General features: G+C 38.7%; 1 protein-coding gene across 2 annotated transcripts in view; it reads left to right on the top strand.

Annotated features, from left to right (window-relative positions):
- The first annotated feature begins 668 nt into the window (after positions 1-668).
- Top2b (DNA topoisomerase II beta) overlaps positions 669-26700 on the top strand; it is an 85730-nt gene continuing 59698 nt past the window's right edge. The window contains exons 1-3 of one of the 2 annotated variants that reach the window (XM_087181440.1): positions 669-801; positions 23249-23419; positions 24566-24656. In XM_087181440.1, coding sequence (XP_087037566.1) covers positions 745-801; positions 23249-23419; positions 24566-24656 — 319 coding nt within the window. In that variant the 5' untranslated portion in view covers positions 669-744. The remainder of the gene's footprint in view (positions 802-23248; positions 23420-24565; positions 24657-26700) is intronic. The other variant, XM_087181441.1, reaches the window with a different exon arrangement.

The following is a 26700-nucleotide window of genomic DNA, read 5'->3' on the forward strand; positions in this document are numbered from 1 at the left end:
CGGGGGCTTGGAATTTTTGGGATTGGTCAAGAGGCTGTGGCGCTAAGGCCCCGATTGGATGGTGCGGAGCTGAGTGGCAGCAGGGGCAGTCGCCGCGCCCTCCCTCCCTCAGCGGTGTGCGAATGTGTGTGTGCGGTGTTATGCCGGACAAGAGGGAGGCGACCGTGGCGGCTCTGTTTATTGTCTCTCTCGGTGTGTGGATGTGAGGAGTCTGGGGCCGAAGCGCAGCGGTTTAGACGGCCTTTGGGACAGTGGGAGCGAGCGCGCCGAGGAGTCGGGCGCCGCGAGAGGCCGGCCTTCGCCGAGTGTGAGAAGGACGAGGCACCCCGCGCCCCCGCCACGTCTGGACGCCCCGGGCTCCGCAGCAGCGCTCGGCAGCTCGCGGCTCCCGGCTTCTGCCCCATTTGCTGCGGCGCGGACTGTCGAGTGAGGACGCGGCTGCGCTACTGCCGCGCTACTGCCGCCGCCGGCCGCCTCGCTCCGTCTTCCTTTTCCTCGCCGCTGCGCTAGGCCCGGGCAACGCGGCCGCCGCGCCTCGAGTTTGAGGGCGGCCGGCGGCGCAGCCTCGGCGGCGGGCTCGGCCGGACGTCCGCTCCGGGACCCGGGATGGGGCGCGTCGGCCGGCGCGGCTAGGAGCGCGGCGAGGGCAGCGGTCGGTGCGGAGCGGCGTGTGCCCAGCGGCCCCCACAGGGAGGCGAGAGCAGCGGCCGCGACCTCGGGGCCTGCGAGCTGGAGGGCCCCGCCATGGCCAAGTCCGGCGGCTGCGGCGCGGGAGCCGGCAATGGGGCGCTGACCTGGGTGGTGAGTGGCGGCCTCCCTCCCGGGCGGGCGAAGGTCTCGGCAGCCGGCAGCCGGCAGCCAGGCAGCCGCATTGTTCGCGGCCCGCGGGGCTGGGGGTGGGGAAGGAAGGCTGCGGGGCGGGGGAGTGGGGAAGCCGGTCTCCAAGCGTGCCCCGTCGGGCCAGTGCCAGCTCAACCCCACCCCCGCTCCTTTTCTTTCTTTTCGCCTCTGGAGGTTCAGGCTGCAGAAGCATCGAGTGTACTTGAAACTTTGGGGTACAAACCGCAGATGTGACATATAGTCCCACTTCCTCTCTTTTCCTCTGTCCCGAATTCTTCCAGGGCGAACTCTTCCAGGGCGGCTGACCAGAGATGGTGGGCATGGCCATAATGCGTGTGTCTCTGTGGGTCAGCACTTTGGTTTAAGAAAATACCGGAGAGCGGCATCTGTGTGTGTTCTAAATGCAGCCGTTTCTGGTTGTCTGATCGCTCAAAGAATAAATTGAGATGTCTATTGCAGTTTACAGGTCAAGTTGGGAAGGCTCCTTCGATTTGGAGGGCATTTGGGATGAGTGTTTCACAGCAGTTAAAATACGGTAGATCGCCCATCTGTCAGGGTGAGATTATTAAAAGAAGAGCTTACTTACGTCAGCGTCTCAGGTGAAGCTGAATAGGAGCTGAAGTGGACGTCCTGGAGAGGTGACTGAAGTACTTAGTCCTGGAGTTCAAGGATTTGGCGCTCAATTCCTGCTGCGAAGTAAAAGTAGCAATTGTGGAGAACTGGTGAGACCAGATTCCCATGACAGATCGATACTGTAATTCACCGCATTTCACTTGCTCAGCATAGCGTTCAGACCTGGGTCATTTCCTATGCAAAAACCCAGCTCAGCCAACTGGGTATCTAGGAGAAAAATAAAAGCATTACATTTTTTAGGACTTTGAACGGACTGGTTCCCCCCATCCCCGATACCCGAAAGGAACTTTTTCATATTAGTGTTTGTTACTTCTTTATTTTCTTTGTTAGAGGGAGTTTTAGATAAATTGAGTAGCCCTTATGCTGTATAGACATGTGTTCCTAGGAAAAGGATACTGATAAAAATATTTTAACCATTTATATTTGTGTTCAGGCTCTTATTGTTGAATCTCAGAATTTTGTACAATTATGTAGTATGAAAGTATGAATGGGAGGAAATGTTTCATATTGGTGGGCCATGTAGACATGGGGGAGAGGACTTGCACACATGAAAAGAATTTTTTTTAAACCGATGGGGCTTACCTTTGTTACTAAAAGCAGTCATCTGAAAATGGAGTTAGATAACGAGGTGGTATTCTGTTTTTACTTTGATTCATTTAAAATGTTGAGTCCTGATCAGTGTTTCCTTTGAGGGCCTCTGATTCCATAGTGGTAAACGTTTTGCTCTGAGTTGGAGTGGTTGAATTTAAAATATGATGGCGATATTCTAATTTACTGTTATTTAACTTTGTAGATAAATTTGTTGTTTTTGCAGTACTGAGGATTGAGCCCAGGGCTTTAGCCCTTTTTTAAGGCTTTTTTTTTTTTTTTTTTTTTTTTTTTTGTACCGGGGGATCAAACTCGGGTCCACTGAGCTAAATCCCCGGCCCCCTTTTTTAAGTTTTGAGACAATCTTGATAAGTTGCCCATCCTAGGCTGGAACTTTCAATACTCCCGCCTCAGCCTCCTGTGTAGCTGGGATTACATGTTGCACTATTGTGCCTGGCACTTTGCAGTTAATTTAATGACTTTTCCTTTAAGCTCAGTGAAGAAACTTTCAGTTACATAAAGCAAACAAAAAACTGAGCATAACTTGGAGAGTTTCTTTCAACATTAGAAAGATCCATTTGAAATTAAAATTGACTTATTATATTCATTATTACCCTCATTATGGGAAATAAAGGGAATACAGTGAAAGAAGTAAAAGTCACTTGGTCATTTATAAGAAGTGAATCTTGTTTATTGATGTGATAAGCACTCTGTAAGTCCTCTTTTATATTTGTTGCTTTAAATTTAAATTATATGAGCATTTTATGCCCATAGTGTATGTCATTGTTTATGGGCTGCCTCAATTTTATGGGAGATGATAAAACATTCTGGTTATGGGCTTTGATGTCATATTGATACAAGTCAGATCCTATCTCCAATACATATTGTAGGTGGGGGACTTTGCAAGGAATGTAACCTTTCTAACCCTGTCTTGTCATAAGTCAAATAAATTTTCAATCAGAACTAAATGTAACATTCAGGACAGTGCCAGGGTTAATAAAATGTTACTGGCAAATTTCAAACAATTTGCACTCTGGAATGATCTTTTGCTATTCACATAAAATATCTTTCAGCTGGGTGAAAACAAATTTTTTCTTTGCAAGAGTTTAGAGACTTACTGCAGTGTCATCTATTTTGAAAAAGGTGCAACTTTGTCTGCATTATTGAAGTTGGTGTTATGTTGCCCCCTGCTTGTGGATAATAGGAAAAAATAAAAATGGCATTGGTTATCTTTTCTCTTCTGGTTGAGGGATTGTGCAAAATGTGTTGTTAGTATTAACTTCTGTTGGGATGCATGCCAGCATATGTTGTTAAGGTTATTATTGTATGAAAATTCACCTTTCAAAGTCAGAAACCACAGGGCAAAGTGGTTAGATTGACATTAATTTTCTTTTTAATAACTAATTTAGTTTGTATTTGATTTGTAGTATCTTAGCCAAAATTTTTATGATTAAAAAAGTGGAAAATATATGGTAAAACTATTTTGAGTTAAAAATTAACAAGGGTATATATATACACATACTTGATCTTAGCCAAAAGGCCGAGAAGCGATATATATATATATATATATGGAGAGAGAGAGAGAGAGAGAGAGAGAGAGAGAGAGAGAGAGAGAGAGAGGCTTCTCTGAAGCAAGCATAGTTTCTTGAATTTTTAGTGTATAAAACTTTGATTACTAAATGGTAATAGTCTGTTTCATTCTGTCTGATATTTAGGTGGGTATAGCAAAATATTTTCAAAATATTAGAATATATGAGCCGGGGATTTAGCTCAGTGGTTCCACCACCTGCTTCGCAAGTGCAAGGACCCGAGTTTGATCCCCAGTACCAAAAAAACAAAACAAAAACAAAATATTAGAGTATAGTCATATGACTGTTGCTCTTTTTTCTAGTAATACTTCAACTTGGATTAAAAAAATAGATTAAAAAATGCTGTAAAGAAAATTATTAAGCATCTAAAAAATGGTAGCCAGAAAAGTGTAATAAGCCTCCCTCTGTCATCAGACTTTAATATTACCAGCTCAAGGTAAGTACTTTTCCTATTTTCGTTTTGAAGTAAAGTAAATCCAACAGTTAATATCATTTTCTCTGTATTTAACATTTATCTCTAAAAGTTAAATTTCTCTTTTAAAAGTCCCCAATTAACATTATAACTTCTTTAAATCATTGAAATATATAGCATCCTTTGTTTTTGTTTTTTTTGGTTTATTTTTCCAGTACCAGGGATTGAACTCAGGTCCTTGTGCTTGTGAGGCAGGCAGCAGAACCACTGAGCTAAATCTCCGGCCCCAGCATCCTTTGTTTTGAGACAGGGTCTCACTAGGTAGTTCACGCTGGCCTTGAACTCACTGTGTAGCCCAGGCTGGCCTTGAACCTGTGGCAGTCCTCCAGCCTCTGCCTCCCAGATGCTGGGATTACAGGCATGCACAACTATGCTCAGCTATTGTGAATATTTCTAATTAAACAAGCATGACTATATATTTAAATATTGTTTGAAATTTTAAGAACCCTATTCGAATGACTCCTTACTGCAAGTCCACATTCCTCAGTCAGACGTTCATAAACTATGTAGCCTCCCCATTGAAATTTATTTCCTATAGACCCCATGGTTAGATTTATCTCTTCACTTTTCTGCTCAAGTCATGCTTATTTTTTGGCTCACTTTGTGTGTTTACTTTTTATCAAGAATGCTTCCTTTTCTTTAGCAGTCTCAATCTTAACTGCTCTTCAAGACTTTCAGTTTATACTTACCTTTTATTGAACTTTTCTCTTATCAATCCTAAAACCTAAATCTTTCTTTTTGTTACTTTTATGCATAATTTTAAAACAATAAGTTTTATTTATTGGACAATATATTATAAACTTCTGAAACAATACTATAAACTCCTGAAATCAGGGACCATATATTTTTCTTTATATATTTTTCTTATATATTTTTCTTTATATTCTTTTTTGGTACCAGGGATTGAACTTGGGTCCTTGTGCTTATGAGGTAAGGTAAGCGGTGGAACCACTAAGCTAAATCCCCAGCCCTTTCTTTATATTCTTTATGGTATCTGCAAAAACCCAGGATATACAATCCAACCTCAGTTACTGTTATTAGATATAACAGTATTGGATAATTGACATACTTTTTGAAATTTGTCATTACTGAGACAAGTGGTTAGGTAGCAATATTCTTTAGAGATGTTCTTAAGTATATATAATAGCAGAATTTAAAAACATTTTATTAACTGCTACCTTTTTTGAATAGAAGTTAGTTTGTTCACCTACAGTTTCACATTTGTTAGAATGATGGTGGTATTATCTGTTGCATTTTACTGTGTACACATTAAGAAACCAGCTTCAGGCCTCTTATATATTTTCTCTCTCTCTCTCTCTCTCTCTCTCTCTCTCTCTCTCTCTCTCTCTCTCGCTCGGTTGAATTTGGGACTTCATGTACACTAGGCAGGTACTCTCTACCACTGAGCACATCCCCAGCCTGTCTTTTGTATTTTTCTAAACTTTAATACAAATAGTCCATCTTCCCCATTTTGAAGAAAAGGTGAGATATAGCTACAATTACTATCATTTGCAGAAAAGGAAACTGGGTCTTAGCTGTGTACCTAACAGTTATTTACCTAAGGCAAGAGTGGGATTTAAAGGGTGTTTAGTTCTTTTTTTTTTTTTTTTTTGGTACCAGGGATTGAACTTGGGTCCTTGCACTTGCGCAGCAGGCAGCGAAACCACTGAGCTAAATCCCCGGCCCGGGTTTATGTTCTTGGGAATTATTCATAAAACTTCTGTCTTAGTTACTTTTCTCATTGCTGAGACACCCAAAGTTAAAGGAGGAAAGGTTTGTTTGGCTCATGGTCTGTAGAGGTTTCAGTCTGTAATTACCTGACTCCAACACAGGTTGGCATGGCAGACAGGTATCACAGAGGAGAAATATTTCATGGTGGGTAGAAGGTAACAGAGCAACAACTCTTTCTTTCCCCTATATCTTATCCAGGCTGCTTAAGGCAGTAGCACTCACTCCCTTAATCCGAGTGTCCTTGATGCTAGCACTGTACCATGAGTAAGGCCAGGGATTTAGTTCAGTGGTTCTGGTGCCTGCCTAGCAAGTGCAAGGTCCCGAGTTCAATCCCTGCTACAAAAACAAAAAATAAAAAACAGTAATGTCCTGAACATCAGACACTCTAGATCCAGCCACTTCTGAAAAAGCCCCACCTATGACTACATGAGGCTTTGGGGGGAACACCTGAACACAAGCCATAACAACCTCCCTTTTAAAAACATTAAACAAAACAGCTTATCTTTATAGCCTGATATGACAGAGTAAAGATTTCAGGTATTTGCCTATCTAACCTTTTACATTCACACAAAAAGTTAAGTGTATTTCCCTATTACGGTATTCATAGCCCATGCTTTCAGCAGTATGTTATACTAGCTATGAGTCAGATGACCTGGTTTCATAATTCCACTTCTTTAGGTACTAGATTTTGAGGAAACATTTCTCTTCCTCAGTTATCTTGTCGGTATAAAGAGGATTGTTAAGAGCATCTATTTCATTGAGCTCCTATAGAAGGATTGTGACTGTATAATTCCCATAATGCTTGGCATATAGGAGCTGTAAGGTGAATGCACATCTTTTTGAGTCTAGTGATAAAGCTGAGCATGGCGGAGCCCACTGTAATTCCAGCATTCTGGGAGGCTGAAGCAGGAGGATTGCAACAAGGCTAGCCTGTGCAATTTAGGTGAGAAACATATCCAAACAATAGTAACAACCCAAAAGGCGGGAAAGTGGCTCAGTTGGAAGGCCCTATGTTCAATCTTCAGTATTAAGGGGAAAAAGTATTTAAATCTAGTGATAAGTATATTCATACCTTTTGGAGAAAACATTTATGTTGCAGTGTAAATTTAAGCATTCTTGACTATAGTAAGCATTCTTGACCCTTCATCTTCCACTATCTCCTTGGGCCTTGGTTTGGGAGGGAATTTCTGGAGAAGCATAGATAGGGGATGAATTGGTTTTTGTTTCATTAGTGATGGGTAGGTAAAATGGCTCCTCAACATTTTTATGTAGATAAAATAAGATTAAAACACGGTAAGGGATGGCACCCTTGAGGGAGAAAAGAAAGGTGGGGGTGTCACAAAGGTTAATGTTAAGTCTGAAAGGATTGTGTAGAAGGTAAGAGGAGGGGCTTGCTGCTAGACTGCTGCCCCAGTTCCCATTCTTGTTAGCTAGGTGCTGGTGCAGTTTCTTTGCTGATTAAATGAATGAGTGGCTCAGTCCTTTTTTAGTACCAACTGGCAAACCATCTCCTTTCCTCTCTTTGGCAGCAATGATCTATCTACCACAGAAAAATAGGAGTTGTGAGTGTTTGCCTCAAGTGGCTATATCTCAAGTGACAACTCTGGCATGCAAGACTCTCTTTTTTTTTTTTTTTTAACAATGATTTGGTACACACTCATTCTGAGAAATAGGAGATTGTTTTATTGGAATTGTTTTTTTCTATTTTGGTGGTAGAGAAGTATTCTTGATAAAGATCAAGTCATAGACAAGTATTATACCTGCATTTAAAAATTTTGGAGTTAAAAGATTGTGAAACTGCTATAAAATGGGTTAATATTTAAAAAATTTTTATATTTGATATTTTCATTGTAATTTTTTCTTTTGAGATTGTATCTCACTTTGTAGTTCAGGCTGGCCTTGAGCCCACTATGTAGTCCAGACTGGCCTTGAACTCAGTGATCCTCCTGCCTCTGCCTCTTGAGTGCTGAGATTGTAATTTTAAAAAGCCCCTTAATGTTTTGTTTAGTTTGGCAGCCAGCTACTGAACCTTGTAAAAACTCAGTTATGGCATTATCAGTATCGATCACAAAGAATAGAAATATAACAACTTCTAAATATGTGTAACATTTTTATCCTAATGTGTTTTTAAAACATCTTTTCTTGTCTTTAATATAGCAGTGAAAATGTCTTAATTTATTAGACTCCAGCATAACTAGGTGTGGGAATGACTTGTTACTATAAATGTGTGATTTCTCCACTTGAATAAATTGAGCAATGAATTAAAAGTAAACTTAAATAATGAATTTTAAATTATTAAAACTAAATGCAAATTTATTTGGAATACACTTGGTAGTTGTTTTTTTTGGTACCGGGGATCGAACTCCGATCCTTGCGCTTTCCAGGCAGGCGGTGGAACTACTGAGCTAAATCCTCAGCCCCCTTGGTAGTTATTTTTAAGGAATATTGTTAATTTTTATTGAAGCACTGAATGCAATTACTGCAGTACATAATATTAGTGTGAACATATAAGAGAAAGGTTAAATCAAACAATCCCTTCTCAGTGTCTAAAATGGGCAGAAAGAATTGTTTTGCCCTAGGAGTATCAACCATACATTACTTTCCTTTATCATGTGTGGAATTGAGACTTCCTTTATGAGTGTGTAGATATGTCTGCTGGTCTGTGTTAATGCTAATTTTCTGTCTGCCCCCCACCTCAAATATTGTCAGCAAGTGTTAAAACTGAAGAGGTGCCGAGGGCACCATTTCTTTTTCGGAGATTGGAGTGATGGTAACAACTGGGGAGCAGGAGTCAAGTGTATTTCTCCTTCAGCTTATCCCTTCTGAGGCCAAGAGTATTTGCATTTATATCTGTTCTGAGATGACCATCCCATTAACTAGCAAAAGTTGCCTTTTCTCTCCTTAAACCCAGATTTTGATCTTTAGTGTGTGCTAGATATTACTGAGGGCAACTTTTGGCAAATATGTAGAAAAATTCTTTATTTCTGGAAAAACTTGTGGTCATTTAGAGAGAGCACCTGTGAGGTTGGCTGCTAGTGAGCTTGTGACCAGGGCAGACCACTCTGTGAGACTGGGCACATAAAAGACAAATCTGACTGCAGTGTTAATTTCTCCTTTCTACCCCTACTGAGGCTGCGAGTCTTAGTTTTTTATTTTTTGCTTAGACCAGTGGTGGTGAACGCAGCAGGCTGTTTGTTATCATTGGAAGCTCTAAAAATGTTCACCATTACTGGCCTAGACTCTAGGAAGAAAGTTGGGTCTGCAGAAGTAATGGGTAGGTATGGACAGTATCTCTAGAAAAAGAAACTTGGTTTTACTGTAGCTTTATTATGTTTTTACATATATGGATTAATAAACTTTTAACATACCCCTTTATTCATGGTAGAAAATTAAAAATTATCAAAAATAAGTGACCTATATTTTTATTTCTTAAAGATAATTTTTTAAAAAATTAAATTCTTTTATTGGTACATTGCAGGTATACAATACAATTACATTTCTCATTGGGAATTGTACCTTTAAATAATGCATCTTGGTTCTTATTTTTTCCCCATTCCTAGCCCTCCCTTCACCCCCTCCACCCTTCCCTATTTACAAAGACTTTATTTCCATTTTTTCCATTTCTCAGCATTTTTCCTTTCCCTTCTTTCCTTTCCCCTGCCCCTCCCACTACCCCTACCCCTTTGAACTTTTCTTCCTATTTTGCATTATCGATTATTCATTCTAATCATTGGTACATTTTAGGTATACAATATAATGACATTCATCATTGGAAATTTGCACCTTTACATAGTCTCTCTTGGTTCTTATTTTTCACCCTTGCCCAGCCCTCCCTTCAACTCCTCCATTCCTCCCTATTTACAAAGATTTTCTTCCTATTTTTCCATTTTCTCATATTAATGCCATTCCCTTCTATCCTTTCCCCTACCCCTCCCACTTCCTTCCCCTTTGCCCCTTTTCTTCCTATTTCACATTACCTATTATACATTTAGTCCATATTTACACTTTCAGTTTCTCACACCAGAGAAACTGTTCTGTATTTATACATGTATGTCCTATTTATTTCACTTAAGAGTATCGCCTCAATCTGCATCCACTTAGCTAGAAATGTCTCTAATTTCTCATTTTTTATGGCTGAGGAGTAAGTACTCCATTTTATAAAAAAACCACATTTTCTTTATCCAGTCTCCAGTTGATGGGCATTTGGGTTGTTTCCAAGTTTTAGCTATCACAAACTGTGCTGCTATGAACATGGGTGCACATATATCACTGTGGTATGATTCTTTTAACTCTTTGGGGAAGATCCCCAGCAGTGGAATAGCAGGGTCAAATGGGACTTCCAGTCCTAGTTCTTTGAGGTATCTCCATACTGATTTCCACATTGCTTCCACCAGTCTACACTCCCACCAGCAGTGGAGCAGGGTTCCTCTTTCCCCACAGCCCCGCCAGCATTTGTTATTGGTTGATTTCGTGATAGCAGCCATTCTTTCTGGGGTGAGGTGGAATCTCAGCATTGTTTTCATTTGCATCTCTTGAATGACCAGTGATGTTGAACATTTTTTCATGTATTTATTTGTTATTTCTACTTCTTTCTCTGAGAAATGTCTGTTCATTTCAGATGCCCATTTTCAGATTGGGTCTTTAAATTTGGGAGGTCTGATCTTTTTAAGTTCTTTATAGATTCGAGATAGTAGACCTTTGTCTGAGGAAGAGCAGGTGAAGATTTTTTCCCACATTGTGGGTTGTCTCTTCACACTGCTGGTGGTTTCTCTTGCTGTGCAGAAGCCTTTTAATAAGAAGAGATCCCACTTGTTGATTGTTTGTGCTAGTTCACGGGCAACTGAGGTTTTGTTCATAAAATCTTTTCCTACACCAATGTCTTCAAGGGTTCAACCTAACCTCTCTGTTCCAACTGGTTCAGAGTTTCTATTTTAATATTTAGATCTTTAATCCATTTTGATTTTAGTTTAGTGCATGGTGAGAGATACAGGTCTAGTTTTAATCTTTGGCAAGTTGAAACCCAATTTTTCCAGCACCACTTATTACAGAGGCTATCTTTCCTCCAGTGAGGGTGTTTGGCTCCTTTATCGAAGATGAGATGGCTGAGTGTGTCTGGCATTGTTTCTGCATCTTCTAATCTGTTCCACTGGTCCTCAAGTCTGTTTGTTTGCCAGTATCATTCTGTTTTTATCACAGTAGCTTTGTAGTAGAGTTTCAGGTTGGGGATTGTGATACCCCCTGCCATGTCTCTGTTACCTAGAATTGCTTTTGCTATTCTGGGTCTCTTCTTGTTCCAAATGAATTTTTGGATTGTTTTCTCAAGGTCCATGAAGTATGCTGCTGGGATCTCAATTGGAATTGCATTAAATCTGTATAGCAGTTTTGGAAGTATGGCCATTTTCATATATTGATCCTTCCTACCCAGGAGCAAGTGATGTCTGTCCATTTTCCGATATCACCTTCAATCTCTCTTTTCAGAGTGCCATAGTTTTCAGAGAAGAGGTCTTTGATTTCTTTCGTTAGGATGATTCCTAGGTATTTCAGTTTTTTGGATGCTATTGTGAAAGGAATTATTTGCCCTATTTCTCTCAGTGAGTCTGTCCTTTGTGTAGAGGAAAGTTATTGATTTTTGTGTGTTGACCTTGTAACCAGCTACTTGACTGAATTTGGTTATTAAGTCTAGAAGACTTTTGGTGGAGTTCTTGGGGTCTTCTATAGAGAGTATCATGTCATCTGCAAATAATGACAATTTGACTTCTTCATTACCTATCTTTATTCCTTTTATTTCTTTCTCTTGTCTAATTGCCATGGCTAATGTTTCCAGAACTATATTGAACAAGAGTGGTGATAGTGGACATCCTTGTCTTGTTCCTGATTTGAGTGTGAAGGATTTCAGTTTTTGACCATTTAGTATGATATTGGCTGTTGGTTTTTCATAGATGGCTTCTATCAGTTTGAGGTAGAGACCATCTATTCCAATTTTTTGTAGGGTTTTTATCATAAATGCATGTTGGATTTTGTCAAATGCTTTTTCTGCATCTATGGAGATAATCATATGGTTTTTGTCCTTGGCTCTATTGATAATAATGTATTACCTTGATTGATTTGCATATATTGAACCATTCCTGCATCCCTGGGATGAATCCCACTTGATCAGGGTGTATGATCTTCTTGATGATCTTCTGCATTCTGTTTGCCAGTATCTTGTTACGGATTTTTGCATCTATGTTCATTAGTGAGATTGGCCTATAGTTCTCTTTTTCGTTGGGTCTTTCTCTGGTTTGGGGATCAAGGTGATGCTTGCTTCCAGGAATGAATTTGGGAGTATTGCTTCCCTTTCAATTTCATTGAAGAGTTTAAACAGTAGTGGCAGCAGTTCCTCTCTAAATGTCTTGTAGAATTCAGCAGTGAAGCCATCAGGGCCTGGGCTTTTCTTAGTTGTTAAGTTTTTAATCACATTTTCAATTTCATTGGTTGATATTGGGTTGTTCTGAATTTTTAGGTCTTTTTCGTTCAACTTTGGTAATTCATATGTATCTAGGAATCTGTCCATTTCTTCTGTGTTGTCCATCTTATTGGCATATAGGTTCTGGAAGTAGGTATTGATGATCCTCTGGATTTCTGCTGGGTCTGTTGTCATTTCACCCTTTTCATTCCTAATTGCATGGATTTGGGCCTTTTCTTTCCTTTTTCTGACAAGGTTGGCTAAGGGTTTGTCAATTTTGTTGATTCTTTCAAAGAACCAACTCTTGGCTTCATTGGTTTTTTGTATTGTTCTCTTAGTCTCCATTGCATTGATTTCTCCTCTGATCTTTATAATTTCCTCCCTTGTATGAGCTCTGGGGTTGTCCTGTTCTTTTTCTAGAAGCTGGAGGTTCAGCATCAGGTTGTTTAATTGGGTTCGTTCTTTTTTCCTAATATGCGTATTCACTGCTATGAATTTCCCTCGTAAGACTGGTTTCATTGTGTCCCATAGATTCCGATATGTTGTATTGTCATTGTCATTTAATTGAAGGAACTGTCTGATTTCTTCTTTCATTTCCTCTGTGACCCATTGGTTATTCAGAAGTGTGTTGTTCAATTTCCACGTGTTTATGAAATTTTTCGAGTTTCTTTTGGTATGGATCTCCAATTTCATCGCACTATGGTCTGATAATATACAGGGGATAACTTCAATTCCTTTGCACTTACTTACACATATTCTATGTGTGAGTATGTGGTCTATTTTGGAGAATGACCCATGTGCAGCTGAGAATAATGTGTATTCTGATTTTGTGGGGTGGAAGACTCTGTAAACATCTGTTAAGTTCATTTGTTCAAGAGTTTGGTTGAGTTCTAGTATTTCATTACTTATTTTTAGTCTAGTTGATCTATCTATTTGTGACAGCGTGGTGTTGAGGTCCCCCACTCCAATTGTATTAGTGCATATATGACTTTTCATGTCCATTAGTGTTTGTTTTATATAGTTGGGTGCACTAGTGTTTGGTGCATAGATATTTATGATTGTCATCTCTTCCTCTTGGATTCTTCCCTTTACAAGGATGTAGTGTCCTTCTTCATCTCTCTTCATCAGTGTTGGTTCGAAATCTACTTGATCTGCCAAGAGGATAGCTACTCCTGCTTTTTTTGGGGTTCTTGTTGCATGGAGTATTGTTTTCCACCCTTTAACTTTCAGTCTATGAGTTTCCTTTTGAATGAAGTGTGTTTCTTGTATGCAGCATATTGTTGGATTTTGCTTCTTGACCCATTCTGCCAGTCTATTTCTGTTGATTGGTGAATTGAGACCATTAACATTGATGGTTATAACTGAAACATATTGACTTGTCATTGCCATGACTTTTTCTTTTAGTTGGGTTCTCCCCCTTTACATTTAAGTTCTTGTCACGCCAGATGGGTTCATTCTGCTTTGCTTCCTGGGGTTGTGATCCTCAATGTCTGTTCCTAGGATACTGTGTAAAATTCTTTGGAGTGCTGCTTTGGTATTCACGAAGTTCCTAAGATGCTCTTTGTCATGAAAGTATCTTATTTCTCCATCAATTGTGAAAGATAGTTTTGCAGGGTACATCAATCTGGGTTGGAGGGTGTTTTCTTTTAGGCCTTGGAATATGTCACTCCAAGCTCTTCTTGCTTTGATGGTTTCTGTTGAGAAGTCTGCTGTGATTCTGATGGGCTTTCCTTTGTATGTGATTTGTTTCTTTTCTCTGACTCCTTGGAGAACTTTGTTCTTCTGTTGATTTTCTGGATCTTAACAATTATATGCCTATGTGTAGATTTTTTTTGATCAAGGCTATTTGGAGTCCTATATGCCTCACTTATCTGTATGTCAAGTTCTTTTCCCCTGCTTGGGAAGTTTTCTGCCATTATTTTTGTGAAGAGATCTTTTATGTCATCTGCACTCTCTCCTGTTTCTTCATTGACTCCAATTAGTCTTATTTTATTCTTCTTTGCATGACCTAGCAGCTGCTGGATTGATTTCTCATGTTCCCTTATAATTTTGAAGCAAGTTTTCTTTTCCTGGTCACTAATTGCTATCTTATCTTCTATATCTGAAATTCTGTCCTCACATTGGCTCATTCTGCTGTGTAGACTTTCAATGGAGTTTTTCATCTCCTGGAAATCTATTTGCATCTGTTTTATGGATTCCGTTTGTTTCCTGTGTTCACATTCCATCATGTTCCTGAGCTCCTCTCTAGATTTATTAATCATGTCTTGCACTAGGGGGATAATTTTTCCTGTTATCTGAGAAATTATTTCTGATTTCATTTTTTCCAGATCCCCTTTTGTTGCCAGTTCAGTGGGTCCAGGTGGTTGAATATCAGAGTGTTCCATCTCATTTCCCTTTGGGGTTGCTGTAGGTGATCTGGGAGTCTGGTTTTGAGACTTATTTATGTGTTTTCTCATTTTGACTGGCGGGGGGGCTTTTGGCACCTGCAAGGATTACCTCCTCTCAGTTGGGAGAGGTGGGACAGGGGCTGAGAGCAGAGGTAGGGATAGTCGCCCAAAAGCCCTTTCCTGTGGGCTGGGACCAGCGGGAAGGATGATGGCCGTGAAGCCCCTTCCTCTGGTCCACGTGCAGTGGGATGGTGGGTCAGAACCCCCTACCTCTGGGCTGGGAGCAGTGGGAGGGATGGTGGCCTGGAAGCCCCTTCCTCTGGGCCAGGAGCAGCGGGACAGAAGGTGGCCCAAAAGCCCTTTCCTCTGGGCTGGGAGCAGCGGGAGGGATGGTGGCTGGGAAGCCCCTTCCTGTGGACCAGGAGCAGTGGGACTGTGGCTCAGAAGCCCCTATCTCTGGGCTGGAAGCAGCGGAGCTCAGTACCGTGGTCTGTTGGTCTGGTGTCCTCTGTGTCTTTGTAGTGTGGAACCAGGTGTCTGTACAGAGAAGTGGGGGTGATTCGGCCTCTTCTGCAGGACTCGGACCTCGGCAGGGCATGCGCAGACCTGCCTGTCTGCAGTGGGCTGATTCGGTGTTTTCCGCGTGACTCCAAGATAATTTTTATATATTGGGTATATTTCATATTTTATCCTGTTCATATTTGTACATAATATTTTCTGATAAAATGAGTTCATATTTTGTTTTAAATTTTCTCTCTAAACAGTATAGTTTTTTTTTTTTTGGTACCAAGGATTGAACTTAGGACCTTGTGCTTGCTCGGCAGGTGCCGGAACCACTGAGCTAAATCCCCAGGCCTAAACAGTATAGTTTTTGTGTTTGTTTTTTGGTATCTGGGATCAAACTTGGGTGTTTGCGCTTGCGAGGCAGGTGGCAGAACCACTGACCTAAATCCCTGGCCCTTAAACAGTATAGTTTCAATAAGCAATGTGAAAGTATTCAATTGGCTTCACTAATGTAAATATATATAAAAGCTATAGCAACAAGTTTCTAATTAACACATATTTTTCAGTATGATAATTAAAATATTTATTCAACCCAGGCATGGTGCTACATGCCTGTAATCCCAGCATTCTGGGAGGTTGAGGCAGAATAATCCCAAGTTTGAGCCCAGCTATGCAATTTAGTGACTTACGAAGACCTGTCTCAGGATAAAGAATGAAAAAAATACTGGAGGTATAGCTCAGTTTGAAGGCCTTGGGTTCAGTCCCTGGAACCACACAGACTAAAAACCCTTAATGCTTTTCATTACTTTAAAGGTGCTCCTTTATTTTTCTCTCAACACCTGTCATATGTTACATAGGAAAATATTTTGGCATTTAAATATTTTGTCACTTAAAATATTTATGGTTCTTCCTAGAGAAAATTATGAATTAGACAAAGCAAACTACATTTCACATCTCTGATTTTTTTTTTAGTTGTGGTGAAAATATTTAATTTGCTGTCTTAACCATTTTTAAATTCAGTAGTGTTAAATTTATTTCCATTATTGTGCAATAGATCTTTAGAGCTATTTCATAATATTTAATAATATTTCAAACTGTACCTATTGAACACTAATTTCTGAATTTGTTCCTCCCAGGGCTTGTTAACCATCTTTTTACTTTCTATGATTTTGACCATTTTAAATACTTTGTATGAGTATTGATTGAAAGTTAAATGCTTTGTATGGAATTATATGGAGTTTGTCCTTTGTGAGTGACTTCATTTTCCATTGCATAAGGTCCTTGAGGTTCATCTATGTTACTTAGCACATGGCAAGATTTCCTCTTTAAGGCTGTATAGTATTTCATTTTATATATGCTACATTTGGTTTATTAACCTATCTGTGGACATTTGGGTTGCTTCCACCTCTTGACTATTGTGAATAATACTGTGATGAACATGAGTGTGCATTCTGCTTTGAAATGTTTTTTTTTGTTTGTTTTTTAAAGATATATACCCAAAAGGATTGCTGGATCATATGGTGATCCTGTTTTCAGTTTTTGGAATAACCTCTATACTATTTTTCATAATGGCTGAAGCGTTTTATATTCCTACCAACAATGCTCAAGGCTTTCCATTTCTCTGCATTCTTGCCTATATTTGTTATTCTGTGGTGGCCATCTCAATAGGTGTGAGGTGGTATCTTATTGTGATTATGCTCCACATTTCTCTTATTTAATGATGTTAAGTTTCTCTTCACTTCTTGGCCATTAGTATATCTTATTTGGAGAACTGTCTATCAAGTCGTTTGCCCATTTTTTAATGTTATTCTCTTGTTGAATTACAGAAGTTCCTTATCCTGGATATTAACCCCTTGTATGATTTGTATATTGTTCCCTCATACCACAGGAAAGAGGATCTGAGGGTTCCTATTGTTTCTATTCCTGTTTTAATGTACTATTGAACTGGATTTGCTGGTATTTTCTTGGGGATTTTTGTATCTGTGTTTCATTCTGTAGTTATTTTGTGTTATTGTCTAATTTTGGTATCAAATGCTTGTCTTATAGGATGATTTTGGAATTGTTTTCTACTCTCTTCCTTTTTTCTTTTTCCAGAGTTTGAGGAGAGTTGGTGATGTTAATTCTTCTTTTAATACTTGGTAGAATTTCCTAGTTAAGCCATGTGGTCCTGGTCTTTTCCTTGTTGGAAGGTTTTGATTATTGTTTCCTTCTCCTTCCTTTGTAGGTATGTTTAGATTTTGTGTTTCTTCATAATTCAGTCTTGATTGATATTTCTAGGAATGTAGCCATTCTAGTTTATCCAATCTATTCGAATATAATGGTTGATACTAGTCTTATAATCCCCTTCCTTTCTTCCTTCCTTCCTTCCTTCCTTTCTTCCTCTTCTTCTTTCTTTTTTTCTTTTTTTTTTTTGCAGTATCTTGCTGTGCAGTTCAGGCTGGCCTTACCCTCACTATGTAACCCAAACTGGCCTCTAACTCATTGTGATTTTCCTGCCTCTGCCTCCTGAGTCCTGGGATTATAGGCGTGTGCCCAATTTAATCCCTTTTGTTTTTATGACATCAAATGTGATGTTCCCTCATGTATTTCCATTTTAGTTGAGCCTTATTTCTTATTTTGTCTAGGTAAAAATGTTCATCAATTTTATTCTTGTTTTCATTGACTTCTATTTTCCATTTCATTTGTCTGTGCTATCATTTTTATTTCTTCTTTCTGCCTTATTTGGGGCTTAGCTCATTGAGGTATAAAGTTACTGGTTTGAATTGTTTTAAAATTTGAAATGTAATACTGCTTTAGCTGCATCCTATAAATATGGGTGTGTTGTGTTTTTATCTGCCATGTATTTTCTAGATTTCCTTTGACTTGTTCGTTGTATAAAAGTGTGTTGTTTTAATTTACACATTACTTATTTTTGGATTTTTTATTTTTTTACTTTTGATTTCTAGTTTCATTTCATCATAGAGAAGATATTTGGTATGATTTCATTCTTAAATTTGTTAAGACTTGTTTTGTGGTCTAACATGTAGTCTGTGTTAGAGAATGTTACATGTGCATTTGAGAAGAATGTGTCTTCTACTATTGTTGGAGTAGTGTTCTGTGTCTGTCAGGTCTTACTGATGAGCAGCGCTGTTCAACTTTTATTTCCTTACTGATCTTCTGTCTGGTTCTCTTCATAACTCAAAGTGGGATATTGGCGTTTCCCACTGTTACTGTGTTGCTGTCTGATATTCCCTTTAATTCTGTCAATGTTTGTTTTGTATATTTGAGTGCTCTAAGGTTAGATGCATATATATCTTCCTAGTGAATATTCTCTCGTGATGATTTTTATCTTAGTCTGTTTTGTACAATGGTAAGTATAGCTGTCCTTACTCTCTTCTAGGTTACCGTGTGTATATATTTTATCCTTTCACTTGAAGGTGTTCTTAGATCTAAAGTGAGTCTCTTATAGACAGTGTGTAGTTGTGTCCTATTTTTTTCTTCAATTGGCCAATGTGTCTTTTTTTTTTGTACTGGGACACTGAGCTACCTCTCCCACTCCTTATTTTTTATTTTGAGACAGGGTCTTGCTAAGTTGCCCAGACTGGGCTCAAACTTGAGATCCTCTTGCCTCAGTCTTCACAGTGCTGAGATTACAAGTGTGTACCACCATGCTTGATTGTCTTTTAACTGGGGCATTTAAACCATTACCATTTAAATTAATTGATTATTAATAGGAAAGGACTTACTATTGCCAGTTAAAAATTGTTTTCTGTATGTGTTATGTCTTTCTGCATATCTTTCTACCCTTCCTGTCTTTTTGTTTCATTTTTTTGTTGTTTTGTTTTGTTTTGATGATACTGAGGATTGAATCCAGAGCCTTCACACTGAGCTATAGATACTTTGTGGTTACCATCACAATTACATAAAACACCTTAAAGGGATAATAATCAATTTTAATCTAATAACAACCTTTTATAACAAAAAGGTGTAAACATTCTATGCCTTTATACTTCTGCTCTTCCCGCACTTTGTAATGCTCAAATTATCTGTGTAGATCATTCAACATAGATTTATGTAGTTTTTATTCTTTTAAAAAAGTTCACACTTTTTTTTTTTGGTACTGGGGATCAAACTTGGGACCTTGCACTTGCGAGGCAGGTGGTGGCACCACTGAGCTAAATCCCTGGCCCCCAAAATTTCATACATATTTAAACGTAATCTGTGACTGGACCTGGTAGCAGATGTCTATAATCCCAGCTACTGATGGGCTGAGGCAGAACAATTGCCCAAGTTTGAGTCAGTCTAGGCAACTTGGTAAGATGCTGTCTCATAGTAAAATAAAATGGGCTGGGGATGTAGCTCAGTGATAGAGTATATGCCTAGCATATTTGAGATCCTAGGTTCAGTCATCAGAACTGCAGGAGAAAAGGGGATCTGTACATCTGCATTATAGATGTAGAAGATTCTATATTTGTTGGTATCTTTACCTTTACTGGGAAGTTTTATATTTTTATGTGGTTTTTGTATTGCCATTTTCTGTGCTTTTGGTTCAACATGAAGGACTATTCACTTTTCTTGGTGGGCAAACCTAGTCGTGGTGAATTCCCTTAGCTTTTTTCATTGAAGAAGTCTTACTTTTTCTTTCAATTTTGAAGGGCAATTTTTGATACAGTATTCTTGGTTGGCAGTTTTTATCTTTCACCACTTTGAATATATCATATCATTCCTTTTTAGCCTGCATAGTTTCTGTTAAGTAATTGGCTGATAATCCAATAGAAGCTTTCTTGTACATGATTATTTGCTTCTCTGTTTCTGCTTTCAGGATTCTTTGAGGTTTGACAGTTTGATTATGATGTGTCCCAATATAGATCTCTTTAGATTTATGATTATTTAAACTTTCAGTTTCGTTAATTTGTATGTACATTTCTATCCTCACATTTGGAAAGTTATCAGCCATTAGCCTTTCAAATAGGCTCTTTACTATTTTCTTTCTTTTAGGCTTCCGTGATTTGTGTGTTGTTTGGTGGCCCATAAGTCCTTTAGACTTTCTTCCTTCATTTTCCTTTTGTTTTTCTCCTCTGCTTTTGAAATTCCTACTTCACATTTTCTGCTTTTTTTTTCTTTTGCCAGGTCATTCCTACTGTTGAGTCCTATTTTCAATTCAGTTATTGTATTCTTTAGTTTCAGAAATAATGTTTGGTTCTTTGTAGTTTAAAAAAATAAGTTTTTCTCAATTTGTTTATATTGTTACTGATTTTTTAATCTGTTTAACATGTTGAGCATCTTTATGACAGTTATTTTGGAATCTTTGCCTGGTAATTCATATATCTTCAGGGTCAGTTTTTTGAAGATTTAACTTGTTTCTTTGGAAAGGTAGTCATTTCCTTGTGTCTTGTTACTTTCTGTCGGGACCTTGGTGTTTAAAAGCTCAACTACCTTGCCAAGTTTTGCTCTCTGCATTCATCTTGGAAAGACTTTCTTCATCTGGTTAGTCTATCTAGAGAATCCAGAGACCTCAAACTTTGTCTGGGTATGTGTCCTCTCTGGGCTTGTGCATCAAACTTCTTAATCCAAAAGATTTGCCTGGTATCTATTCGGGAGCATTGCTTGGTGTTTGCCATATTTTGTCCTGTTGCACGCCCGGTCATAAGCCATGGAACCGGAGCTCCATCTAGTGTCTATATCTGGTACTGCAGATTCTGGGTGCTAGACCAAATTATATTGATTGTCCTTGTTTTGGTGATTCCCAGTCTAGTACCCTCTTCCTATCAGTGCTACATTTGGGCAAGAAAGTAACTAGTCTTTTGGGTAGTACTTCTGCTTTCACTGGAGCTACCTCCTTCTTTAATGTGATTTTGTGTTTATCAGAGGTGTAGGACCTCTTAAATAAATGGTTACTAGATCTCTCACAATATTTAATTCAGATATAGTACAATTTTTTTTCTTTAATTGGATAAGAAAAGTCCGGGTTTTCTATTTGGCCATCTTGCTGACATTATGCACATAGTTTCTATTTTTGATACATCCTCTTAGGAATGACTTTTTTGAGTTTGATATTGATCTGGTAGGTTCAAGCCCACCAGAAAATTTCTTTTCTCATACAGGCATTTAGGAACACATGTAGGGAGGAAAAAGTGGCAATTCTTTGTGTGGAGGAAGTGGGAAAAGTGGCAAATTGTTGCAAAACGAATGAGGGCTTTATTCTGTTTCCATCCCCATGCCAAAAGCAGGAGTCCAAATTAGGTAGACATATGTCTCTGGTTAGTACTGAAAATATTTGCTTTGAATTGAAATGGAATTTGTTTTGAAAGAGATGCCTGGGTAAGAAAGCTTTTAGTTATATATCTATTATGTTAAATTTGTTTCTACAAATTAATCAGCTATTTAATTAAAAGCAAGAAATGATTAAAAATTTGGAGACTGTTTGGTATTATGTGTGTTACAAATAGAATTTATACCTCTAGTTAACTAGTTCGTTATCTAACTCTTGGCAAAAATAAAATATGAAAACCTTATTAAACAAGTACTGTCTTTTGTTCAAAGCTATTTTTAATTGACTCAACAATATTAATTGGTAAACATATAAATGAAAGAATAAATAGGAAATGTAACACCTAGTAAAACTATTTGCAATACTCTTTATTTTGAAACATCATTAAGTCTCTACTTTTATTCAAAATTTCTGGCATTGGGAAATTATAATTAATGTTTGAATTTCCTTAGGATTTGCATGTTACTATTCTTTGGCTTAGAATATTTGAAGGTTATACATTTTGATTTTTAAACATGTAATGACATTCCCGAAAAACTTTAAAGTTGATATGTTTAGGATCTGAATTTTAGTTGTGTACTTCTTATTTAGATGCACAAAATTTTTTACTGTTTGTCTTTTATTTCTGTTAAAGTTTGAATGCCTAGGGAAGATCTCTATTCTGTTTGTCTACTTAGTTATTTGTTGACTCCGAAAAATGGGCCATCATAATACCCATCTTTTCAGTGGGATCTCATATTTATCAGCATTAGGGAATTCCAAAAGGAGAATGTTCTCTGATGCTATTAAAAAGACAAGGAGAGGGGCCGGGGATTTAGCTCAGTGGTTTCACCGCCTGCTGCGCAAGCGCAAGAACCTGAGTTCAATCCCCAGTACCAAAAAAAAAAAAAAAAAGACAAGGAGGAGCCGGGGATTTAGCTCAATGGTTCCGGCACCTGCCTTGCAAGCACAAGGTCCTGAGTTTGATCACCAGTACCAAAAAAAAAAAAAAGACAAGGAAATATTTAGACTTGGGAATTTGATCTGGGGTCCTCATATGCTGTAGGAATGGTTAGCTTTGGGATCACCAACCTTCAGTTCCTTGGAACTGGCAGAGAAAATACGGTTGTATGATGCCTTCAGAACTGATATTGGCATAACCCACAAATGTGTGGAATTTGAAGATTTCAGTGGTAGTTAACTCACAGGTTAACATTTTGTGTAAGTTATTTTTGCATATCCTTACTGTCTTCAGTAGCTTAACACATTCAGATGGAACTGTAATTCATGTGTCTTGCTGCTGGGTGGCTCTGAACAGCTTGGGTGATACATGTATGACTGACTGTCCATCCGGCATCATGGGAAAGTCCCATCACGTGGGACTCAATGGGACAGTCGTGCATATATCACCAGTGGGTCAAGCCAGTGGGAATGTTAATGACAGGGAAACTACCATCTGGAAGCTTTTGGGACCCTGCATTGAGTCATTGAGATTCTAAAGCCTGATCAGAACATGCATTCATTGGGAAGTGTTGAGGAACACAAAATTAACTTGATATATTAATACAACATTGGGAACTACTTGTATTCTGGATTGAATACATGAAAGCTGTTCTAGTGATTCTGATAACTATTCACATTTTGGACTTAGAATTACAGCTTCATATTATAAAAAGATCTAGACTGTCAGACAGACCCTTGTTCTTTAGGACTTAAATATCAGTGAGTCTAAAGATACTTTTTCTCCCATAAAAAGAACTCATGTGTCCATACACAGTTTAGTTTATCCCATGGTAGGTTATTTAAATTGAATTTTTTGGTTAATTTTAGACTCTTTTTGATCAGAACAATGCTGCAAAAAAAGAAGAGTTAGAAGCTGCAAACAAAAATGATTCTTCAAAGAAGTTGTCTGTTGAGAGAGTGTATCAGAAGAAGACACAACTTGAACACATTCTGCTTCGTCCTGATACATATATTGGATCAGTGGAGCCCCTAACACAGGTAATTATTGAAATTAGGAGATGTGTGTTCATATTTACTCTTAAAAATATTGATAAAATTTTTGTGATAATATGCTTTGCAAGTTCATAGTTTCATGTCTCTGGGATCAAGAGTAAAGAAGGGAGAGAAATCTGGGAGAAGTAGAAATGTCTTCATTTTATTCTGAAGGTAAAAACTATCAGAAGAAAGAAGTCTGGAGTAAAATGGTACCATCTGGACATTTCTAGGGCTCCTGCTGTGGGTCACTTTAATGGTAGTACCTCCTAAGGTTTATAATATTCACTCATAATTGATGCTTACTATTGATTTATCATATCTATATGTATGTATATATATGTATGTATGTATGTGTATGTGTGTGTGTGTATATATATATATATATATATATATATATATAGTTTGACTCTTAATAATTTTGGGAAGCAAATACTGTTATCTCTTTTTTGTTTGTTTGTTTTTTGTCTTTTGCTGAGAAAGGGGAAGCTTCAGTTTATTTAACTTACCAGATCTCTCAACTAGCAAGCTCCTCTGAGATTTGAAGTTAGGTTTCTGAGTCCAAAGTCATACTTTATTTATATTATTTTACTTTGTTACTTATATTAAAGGAAAATATAAAGCATGAAGTAAAAGTGTAAACAAAAGACATTTTTATATTTTTCTATTTTATCTAGGCAGTTTCCAATGACTTTTGGTGTGCTTTATTGAAAAAAGATAAGGAAATCTTAGGAACTTGATTTTGTGTCCTCATCTTTTGTAGGAATGGTTAGTTTGGATCACCAATCTCTACTTTTTTTGGAACTGGCAGAGAAACTGAAACCATAGGTTTTTCTGTTTCATTGTTGTTATTTTTTGGTGTTGAGGATTAAACCCAGAGCCTCCTGTATGCTATGCATGAACTCTACCACTGAGCCACGTCCCTAGCCCTTGCTGTGCCTTGTGTTAAAGCTAGCTTTGTATATGAATAAGAATATGGGCTAGATACAAAATGAACAACTTCTCATTTCTGAAATTATTTAAATCCAATATGAATGGTAAAATTCATTATAGCTGAAGTTGTATATATTCTACTTTGGAAGTCTAACTGCACAGAGTAAAATTGAAGCATTTATGAGTAAAAAGTCTTTTTGAATTTTTCTCTCAATACAGTTGATGTGGGTATATGATGAAGATGTAGGAATGAATTGCAGAGAGGTTACTTTTGTTCCAGGTTTATACAAGATCTTTGATGAAATTTTGGGTAAGTACTTGCTTAGGATGTGATACATATGTTTCTATTAATGTCATTTTAATGTCTATAAACCTAGACTTACAGTATAAATTTTAAAGGTATATCTCTAGCTTTTATGCTGAAATATTCTTCAGAAAATTTACAATGCTGGCTGTAATGTTTTCATATCTCTTTGCTTCGTGTCCTTGTGTTTCAGTTTATTTTTCTGTGAAATAAATGTCTTTTATCTGTAGCTGTAAGTTGGTATGTATTCTTGTATGTGTAGTCATCTGGGGTTTGCTTGTGCCATGGTTACTTGAGAGGAGGGATGATGGCCTGATCCTGGCAGATTCTGTGAATTGGATGTGAGAAATGTAAATTTGTGTTTTTCACCACAATTCAGGTATTTTTGTTGGGCGTTTTAGGAACCATTGTTCTAAATGATATTTGTCCTTTCCAAGTCATATAATTAAACTACAGTGAGGTGTTAATGCCAGATAGACTCCTAGGAAGTGGTTCCTAGGGAAAGTTTGTACTTTGGAAATATCTTTAATACTGGACTTTATTCTGTTGTGCCACCTCATTATTGAACCCTGAGGTTCCTTAGACTCTGGGGTTGTATGGATCTGAGCTTCTTCCTTTTGGTCCCTGAGAAAAAGAATAAAACTGGTTACATTTTGTTCTTTCACACTTGCCTCCCAAATTTATCTACTTTAGGTTTATAACACAGTGTTTGTCAGGAACATATTCCTTCTGTGGTTGAAATTCAACTTGACAGCTAGTTTATGTTCAGGTTTTCTTTTTTTTTTTTGGTACCGGGGATCAAACTCAGGACCTTATGCTTGCAAGGCAGGTGGTGGAACCACTGACCTAAAACCCCAGCCCCAATATTCAGGTTTTCTTGAGGCAATAGTAAATGAAAGCAGAAATATTTTTATCATCAACTTTAGTGCATATGATTTAGCATTTTGATTCCTAATAGTGTTAAAGACTTTAATTCAAAAATAACTGGTTGGGAAGAGACCTAGAATAGCAAAAGCAATTCTAGGCAACAGAGACATGGCTGGGGGTATCACAATACCCAACTTGAAGCTATACTACAAAGCTACTGTGATAAGAACAGCATGGTACTGGCCAAGAAACAGACCTGAGGATCCATGGAATAGATTAGAAGAAGAAAGAACTTCAGATATACTCAGCCACCTCATCTTTGACAAAGGAGCCAACCACCCTCATTGGAGAAAAGATAGCCTATTTAATAAATGGTGGTGGAAAAACTGGATTTCAACCTGCCAGAGATTAAAACTAGACCCATACTTATCACCATGTACTAAACTAAGATCGAAGTGGATTAAAGATCTAAATATTAAGACAGAAACACTAAACTTGTTGGAAGATAAGTTAGGTAGGACTGGCTCAAGCCTCCACATCCAGAGGACAAGATCAGCCCTGTACCAGGCACTAATCCTACTGCAGAATTGGCAGTGTTACACTTAAGATTGCAGTTCTGACTTGGACACTACTGCAGAACTGCAGGTCTGCCCACGCCCTACCGAGGTCCCCAGTCGCACGGAACATGCTGAATCAGCCCGCTGCAGACAGGCAGGTCTGTGCATGCCCTACCGAGATCCCGAGTCATGCGGAAGATGTCAAATCACCCGGCTGCAGACCGGCAGGTCTGCCCATGGCCTACCGAGGTCCCAAGTCATGCAGAAGATGCCGAATGACCCCGCTGCAGACAGGCAGACACCTGGTTCCACACTACAAAGACACAGAGGACACCAGACCACCAGACCAAGGTACTGAGTCCTGCTGCTCCCAGCCTGGAGGTAGGGGCTTCTGAGCCGCCATCCCACTGCTCCTGGTCCAGAGGAAGAGGCTTCCCGGTCACCATCCCTCCCGCTGCTCCCAGCCCAGAGGAAAGGGCTTTTGGGCCACTTTCTGTCCCGCTGCTCCTGGCCCAGAGGAAGGGCCTTCCAGGCCACCATCCCTCCTGCTGCTCCTGGCCCAGAGGTAGGGGCTTCTAAGCTGCCATCCCACTGCTCCTGGTCCAGAGGAAGGGGCTTCCTGGCCA

This window comes from Heterocephalus glaber, unplaced genomic scaffold, assembly GCF_053883595.1.
Source record: "Heterocephalus glaber isolate CG9 unplaced genomic scaffold, H.glaber_assembly_v1.0 deba00001472, whole genome shotgun sequence".
In the NCBI taxonomy this organism is placed as follows: domain Eukaryota; kingdom Metazoa; phylum Chordata; class Mammalia; order Rodentia; family Bathyergidae; genus Heterocephalus; species Heterocephalus glaber.